This window comes from Pagrus pagrus (assembly GCF_965226575.1).
Source record: "Pagrus pagrus genome assembly, chromosome: 6".
In the NCBI taxonomy this organism is placed as follows: domain Eukaryota; kingdom Metazoa; phylum Chordata; class Actinopteri; order Spariformes; family Sparidae; genus Pagrus; species Pagrus pagrus.
Window position 1 is genome coordinate 26,670,313 of NC_140190.1, and position 8,405 is coordinate 26,678,717.

The 8,405-nt window shown below is 38.9% G+C and overlaps 1 protein-coding gene across 1 annotated transcript; it reads left to right on the top strand.

Moving 5' to 3' along the window:
- Positions 1-4,189: 4,189 nt before the first annotated feature.
- LOC311258761 (uncharacterized protein) lies at positions 4,190-6,398 on the top strand. Its single transcript, XM_084355318.1, has 3 exons — positions 4,190-4,322; positions 4,677-4,841; positions 5,473-6,398. The coding sequence occupies exons 2-3, from the start codon at positions 4,679-4,681 to the stop codon at positions 6,102-6,104; spliced, it is 795 nt and encodes a 264-aa protein (XP_084211444.1). The 5' UTR covers positions 4,190-4,322; positions 4,677-4,678; the 3' UTR covers positions 6,105-6,398.
- Positions 6,399-8,405: the final 2,007 nt, after the last annotated feature.

Sequence of the window (8,405 nt, forward strand, 5' to 3'; positions counted from 1 at the left end):
AAATTTAGTGGACATAAAGGCTGCCACATAAAAAATACATACACTTGGTGCAGTAACTGACTTTGGAGTACATGTACTTGAGTAAATGTACTTGGTCACCTTCCAGCACTACTTGTTATACAAAGTTATCAATAAATTGTCATAGTAGCATCTTCATTGTGTCCGTTGTTTGATTGGATTTGTGATCCACACCCTGTAATCAGAGCAGAATAAAGGTGCCAAAAATGTTGTGTGTTGCTCAGTACAAAAACTATTTCATTCACGTTTTGCAGTCAGACTATAGACAGCAGCTCCATAGACTGAGCATAGGCTGACACCTGGTGGTTAGTTTGTGGAATTGCTTTATGACTGCTGCCCCCATGTCCACATTTTATTTTAAAAGAGTCCATCTTTTTTAACTTTTAGGATTTGTTGCTCACTGTGTGTTTGTGACTTATGTTTGATATTTGACGTGTTTTCTCTGTGTTTTGAAGTCACAACAGCGCCCCTCGCTTCATAGCCTGGTCCTAGGCTGACACCTGGCGGTAAGTTCTTGAAACTGCACTGACATTTTTTGAACAAAAATAAAAGCAGGAAGTGAGAAGCAGGAAGAAACAACCACAGCCAGAAGAACTGTACCAATAATCTGTACACTGACACTGTTTGATCACTTTAATAAATAGAACAGTCCTGATCGTATTACAAAAATATCTTGAATCTCAAATGTTAAGTTTTGAAGAATAGTGGTAGTTTGACTGAGGTGAAAGATCGCTCCCTTTTTCACCCCTCAGTCCTGATAATGCAGTGTATAATCCCCTTCAGGTTTTGAAGAGTTCAGCTGGTAGCCTTGTAGTATGAACCATGGCTGGATAGGGTTCTTTGACAAAAACAAGTAGAAATTCATGTCCTGAGAGTGATAATCCATTGTCCAAACCCACCGTGTGTGATCACATCAGCCTTCTGGCAACAAAGCAACATGATAATCAGCACATATAGCTTCAGCTGTGTATAAAGTCCTTACTCCTCTCCTGATGTCTTCATGAACACATCCAGCTTCTGTTCACGGGTTTTGAGGCGGTGTGTTGAGCAGAGGATCTTGTTGCTGTGAATGTCTGTCTGAGTGAAAGAGCTGATCATGGAATGCAGGGGGAGGATCTAAGAGCAGCTCTATTGTTCTCTCGCCCTCAGCGCACCAATCATGGCTGCCTGTGAAGGCTCAAAGAAATTTCCCAGCAGCCTTCAGTGCTTTTCAGCATGGCAAACAGAACCCAGAATGGGTCAAACCGGGTCAGATTATGCTTTATGCATCACAGTATGTGCAAGGGGTGTGTACACAAGTCAGACCTGTGTATACCATTTCACTGAATCTGGAACAAAGTCATTCACAAATATTTCACTCCCTTACAACCCCCATGAGCCGTACCATGACTCAGGGTGGTCTGTGGGCAGTACCCTATATATGACACACAAAACCTAGTGTTATGTTGTGTAACTCCGGTTGCACATATACTAAAATTGGAACGATACAGAGAAGATTAGCATGGCCCCTGCGCAAGGATGACACGCAAATTCGTGAAGCGTTCCTCATTTTGGTTTTTATGTAAGATATGTTTGTCTCACTTGTCTCACTTAGCGGCTGCAGTAACGCCACCCGCCGCGGGGGCGCCGCTGCACCACAGAAGCGAGGAGCAGCCACAGCACAGAGACTCACTGTGACACTGTCCGAAGTCTTTATTTGAGGGGAAACTACAACAAACCAACTCGCAACTGGAATTTTACTGTGCGCTACGGCTCCGCCACGGCAGCAGACCTGGTCGCTTTCACTCTGGTCTATGTGTTGTTGTTTTTGTTTGTTTGTTTTTTCCAACAACTTTATTATTACTTTACAAAATACAAAAAACAGTGCATAAAACCATATGATGAGCATCATATTCATAACAATTGGATAACAAATAGACGTGACAACAAAATAAATACATACATAAATAAATAGAAAATGAGTAAGTAAATAAATAAATAAATAAATAATAATAAAAAGAAAAAAAGAAAATAGTAAGATACACCAGGGGACATGAGCAATGAAAATTAAATTGAAATAAAGATATTAAAGTGGGAGCACAGATTTATAGTTGATATCTTTCTTGTTATTAGCAGAGGAAATTGACTTGAAATACACCTCCAGTTCTTTCATGAAAACACAAAAAATGGGTTTTACTTTGGCAAATTTACACTTGTGGATATAAAACTTTGCAAGAATTAAAATGAGATTAATTAAAAAATATTCTTTTTCAGCTGGAGCGTCACTCTTTATAAATCCAAAAAGGACATTTTGCAAGAGGAGTTCAAAATCACAGCAGATACTCTGGTCTATGTGTTAACTTCCACCAGGTCCGCTGCGCTGCGTGTCTGCTGGCAATGTTTGTCCATACATTACTGTATGTACTTAATACAGTATAAGAGCAAATAAACACTAAAAACGGTGGACGTGAGTCGGCTATAAGTCCAAAATATATCCCAATGTGACATTACACATGAAAGATTTATCTGAGTTTATCATATAAAACAGTGAGGAGCTTTAAAGTTCTGATAACATAATGATTTAATGATGTTGTAATTTACACAAGCTGAGTTCTGTCATTAATGTTAATAACTGCTGACATGTTTATGTTATGTTTGAGCACTCACTAATGGACAGTTTTGTCTATTAAACCTTCAGTGTGTCAGCAGGAGCACAAGACATCCATGATGTTGAGTGTTAGTCACTAGTGTTGTAGTTAAATGCCATGTTCACATTTCAGAAATAATAATGCTTCCAAACAAAGTTCAGTTTGCAGACAGTGTCTTTTATTTCACACATGTGTATGTCATTGTACTGTACTCGACCTGCTCGTGAAGCGTTCCTCATGTTATAACTGAGACACGTTTGTCTCACTTGTCTCAGTTCTTGGGTGCAGTACCGCTGCTGCCCTGCAGAAGTGAGAAGCAGCCACAGCAGAGAGATTCACTGTGTCACTGTGCGAAAGTCTTTATCCTGAATGGTAAAAGGTGGGACTCATAAAACATGCACTCGCTTCATTCAGATATTGTGAAGATGTCACTTTGGGCTCTGGGTAACTGCATTTCTCACTATTTTCAGAATGTATAAAAACCACACAAGTGATAACTGTTGGCCAGCACATTGATCCATAATTAAAATCAGCATTAGTTTCCGTTCAACTCCAACTCAGCTAACTAAAACAGTAAATTCCTGCTTTTGCCGTATAATAACAGTTTCATATTATCTTAAACCTTTTGTAAAGACTTGCATTTATTCTGTCTCAGTTAAACTGCTTTACAACCCCTGAGCGCGTCTCCATTTTTGTCCAGGCCGGGGCTCGAACCAATGAACAGCTTCTGCTTTGCTCAGTTATACAGGAGTGGACCCTGTATTTGTTGTTTGAGGACAGACAGCCAAGCAAATGACTCAATTTAGTCAAATTTCCAGAATCCCCCGCTTTGGGAGTCCAATAAGAGAGGCAAGAGGACTTGTTCCAATTTTATTTTTTAAAAGTGAATCCGCTTCAAGTCTGACATTTTGCTAGTAGGTCTGACCGCCTCCTCTCAAAGAAGAGTAAAAAAAAAAAGCGGGGATTAAAAAAAAAAACAAAAAAACATGTGCCCCGTGTGAGGCTCGAACTCACGACCTTCAGATTATGAGACTGACGCGCTGCCTACTGCGCCAACGAGGCTCTGTTACGTCAAGGCAGATCGACTCATTTTGAAGCTAAACTAGGTGATGGTGTGAGTTGTAGTCTTTTTTTTTTTTATTTCTTCATCAAGTATGGTCTAACAAATCAAGTGGGAGCCGATCGGGTTGCATATCACTACCAAGAATTCTACCAAGATTTGACCAGTCACAGGCCGCCTCACTACCAAGAGTTTGTGGCGACCAATCAGCTGTTGATGTGTTTCACCTACAGTAATTAGTGCTAACCCTAGCGAGTTAATTTCACATGGTTGCTGACTGAATCTTAAAAGAAACGTAATGAGCTAACTCAATTGTCCATTCATAACCAGCTAAGTGATGTTTAAAATCGTGATGTTTTAGCCAGTTCATTAGTGGTGACTGATGAGCCTGTCAGGTGATAGGTGAGTGATCAACAGATCTGACAGCTGATTGGACGAGGAGGCGCCTCCACGAGGCGTCAACATGCCGTAGAGACAGTTTAACACTTCACCTTTAACTTCAACCTGAGTAAGACGGAAGCTCTGCTGCTGTTTCCCCTTCAGCTGGATTTAAACATGTAGGCCGAGTGCTTTGTGCATTTTGAAACGTTTTAACTTGGATTTCCAGACACTGTTTGGTAAGTTTAATGTTGCATGTTGCTCATCATCGTTTACAGCTGAATGTGCAGCTCAACTTTAGCCCACCTTCAGTCCCTACACACTCACTCTTTGGGAATCACTGCTTTGTATTCATGTCCTGTGGTTTATAATGTCTACTGCAAGCATTTACTATATATTTACATTTAGACATGCCATTGCCAACTGTAACTGCTGCACATATTGTATATCTTAGTATTCATTTCTGTTTCTTTATATTGTATTTATATATCTCTTAATACATTTGTGTATAACTGTACTTGTATCCCGTGTACTGTGTACTCTAGTCTAATTACTCACTAAATTCCCCGTCTTTCTGTTTTGTTCTCATGCAGAAATGGCTGACAAGGCAAAGGCTGAGAGGGAGCTGCGAGCCTTAAAAACGGAGGAGGTCTGGAAGTGGCGAGAGGACAGGAGGTCCTACAGCCCTCCGCCTGAATTCAAATTTCAGAACCCCTTTTGGCCTCCTGTCCTGAGAAGGGGAAGAAAAGGAGGAAAAAGTTAGTAATAGTTATTTAAAACACAAATCACATTAACAACCATTTTGATTCCCACCTTGTTTCTGTCTAACTTCACCTCAGCATGCCCCGGAATTGATGTGAATTGTTGTCCAACTAGTTTTTGCCCAACTTCTGCAGGTCAGCAAACTGAAGTACATTTTTAACTATTTACATTTCACCCATTTCTGTTATCTCAGCAGGTCAGTCCAACTTCAGAATCATTTTGTTAAATGCCATTTTTTTTATAGTTGTCGATCATAAATTGGTAATGCCTGGCAAATACAGCTTCATAATCAACAATCAATTATTCCAAAGTTGGACCAACTGAATAAGTTAGGCATGAACTAGTCTGGAATTAAACTGCAACAGTTTTCAAATTAGTGGCCTCCTGAGAGTAAGTTAAAAACTCGTTGGGAATTAAAATGGCATGATCGACAGAAGTTAAGCAGAAACCAGTTGGAAGTTTAATGGAAGTGTATCACAGAAAATACCAGTTAGTTATTTATTAACTGCTTGTTGGAAAATAGCATTATTAAATATCATTGGTTCCATTTGCTGTTGTTTCACACGTATATACACTTGTATTGATACATTGGATGTTTAATAAACGTTTGTGTTTTTTTCTGTGTAGGTTCATCCAGACCACCTGGCACCAAGGAGGACTTTGTGCCCAGGACCCCCCACACCCTGATCACTGCTGCTCCTGCTCCTCCTCCTGCCACTCAGAAGCCCAAGCCGCGGACCTCCAGGGGCACCAGCACTTCCCAAATGTGCAACGCTTGTGGCAAACCCACTTCTGTCTTCGGACACTTTGTCCATAAGAACAAAATTTTTTGCGAGGCCACATCCAGTGAGCTCACCCTGGAGGACAATGTGCCCAAGATTACCGGCTGGAGGTGGAAGGTGAAGCAGAAGGCCACTGAAGATGGGGTCGTCCAACCCAGAAAAGAACGGACATGCAGCTTCTGCAAAAAGAGGATGCTGAGGGAGACGGGCCACAGCATCCATAAAAAGACAAGGAAGAGTTTTTACAAGGCCATTGACTCCTTTAGGAGGACGGTGGAGGTGTGGCTCACTGAGATCCGCAAGAGGATCGCCACAGCAGTTCTGAAGCAACAAAATTTGGAAAGATGGGGCCAGTATAAATACAAGCCGGATGTACGTGTGAGGTACAACCAGAAGAGGAGGGAGAAGAGAGCGGAGGAGGCAGCAGCGAAGAAGAAGAAGAAGAAGAAGAAGAAGAAGAAGGAGCAGGAGATGTGAAAAAGCATCGTTCATATTCTGTATTTAGTTTGTTGTTGTTGTTGTATATTGTTCTGCTCTCGTAGAGTACATAGTTTGTTTTTTTTTGCTGTTGGGTTTTACTCTTGTTTTAGAACTTGCATGTACAGTACAGTACAGTCGAACTGTTTTGCTCTTGTAGTTTGTATATAGTCTGATGTGTGTTTGTCGTTTTGCTCGTGGTTTACTCTTTTGTTAAGAGATTGCATGTCCTCATGTTATATCTTTCACATTTTATGCGTGAAATTGTCAATAAAATCCTTTTTGTGTACCTTGGCTCCTCTCAGACTGCTGTTGTGACTGACTTTTCTGTTGTCATTATGGTCTTCATGAATATTTGCTTGGTCATAGTCATTTTTACCGCCCATGCAAAATGCTGTCATTTTTTTTTTCTACTCTGAAATACATTTGCAGAGGTGTCACATTCTTGGATATATCACACCTGACAGAATGAGCTTCTCTATGTTTTGCTTTAATAGTAGTTGATTCTGATAGATATTTTCTACCTGACAGACAAGAGGACCTGCATCCTAGATGAGTTAATGAAAACCTAACCAGGTGAGGTAATGACGTGGTATCTGTGCTATTTTCTGTGTGGATATACTCTGATATCACACTGTGGAATAAAAAAGAACTGTTTTAATATTCTTAGGTAATGTAACGGTGACAAAAACAGGAGGAGAGAGTGTTGGAGCAATGCAAGACAAGTTTATTTATTTAGCACCATTCAGACACAAGGCAATACAAAGTGCTTCACCGAGACATAGAAATGCATTAAAATAAGATGTATCTAAGTGCTTCATGAAGGCAGCTGGACTTGCTTGCACTTCAAAAACAATAAAAGCAAAGTAAATAGATACAAATAAAAAATGCATTCTAAAGACAACAAACATAAAAGTAAGCAAATAAAAAGTGACAAATTAAAAATAATTTATGAATCTACTTAGCCACAGTGAACTGTAACGTCTTGATTTAAATTTTAAACAGCTGGGGATCTTAGGGGCTAAGAGCTACTAGACCTTGCAAGTAATACAATTTTTAAAAATCCATCTTTTGAAAGATCCTCCATTTATGAGCAAGGAATATCTCCTCCAAAGACCACCACTGTGAGCTCAGAGAGCCTGCCTCCTGCAGCTGAGAGGGAAAGGCAGACCCTGTATGTGTTTAATAGCAGTGTGGCAAAGGCCCTGCCCCCGACACTGCATGGAGGGCTCAGCTGAAGGGAACCTGTCAGCCTGAGTGGGAAACTTTTAGAGGAAATGCAGCTGGTTTGGTTACCTGGAGAGCCACCTCTCCATTATTTATCATGATTATGATAAACAAAACATTGTAATGTTTAAATACAGCACACACAATGCCTTCTACCATTGAGTAAGTACAACAATTAGTAAAATAAATGTAATAAAAGCTAATCATATGTAACAGCAACATACATAGGATTCTGATAAGATTGTTAAGGATATGAATCTGTCATAAAAAGAAAATATTTCTAATTTTTTATCAAATTATGTTTGTGATCAAAAAATATTAATTAAAATGTGGAAAATGTATTTTAGTCTTTTTTATTAAACTTTTTTTAGTTAGTTTTAGTTTCTTAATGAATTGTAACTGAGAATGTGGGACTGCATGTTTGGGTCATCTGGGACAGCTATTTAGCCTCCATTCTGGCAACATACAACATACTAGGACAACCTGGGGGCCCAAAGAATGAACTTCTGTAAGAAATGTTTACTTATGTGTACATCATCAGATAAAGTGTCAAACAGATAATTATTATTTTAAGTTGATTTGCCTATTGCGTCAAAGAAAATATATACTGAGAGGCTTTAAGTGAAAAACTAAATTAATCATCAGATTATCTAATTGTCTCTTGCTGTTGCTTGATTTTGTTTTATTTTTTCAAAATGTAAACAATTTATAAGAATGGAGAATTAATGAATAATCAAATTAATAATCAGTTCATCTGATTGTTGCTGGCTATTAGTTGAATTGTTTTTCTTAATATCTATTCTATCTAGTTCATCATGAAAAAATATTTAGTTTTTAATGTATATGTTCATGTGAATTCATTTACTTTATACGGATAATACATTTCATTAATCAGCTTTCTGTCCTTGTCATTTTTTCATAATGCTTTAAAACAAATGATGTGATGTCGTCTTATTGACCTTCATTGTTTTTATTATTTTATTTATTTCTATCTTTGCATTACTTTTTTTCTTCTCTCTTTTTCTGTGATTTTGCCTGTTTTATCACCTTTAGTCTTTTTACTTGTAATGACTC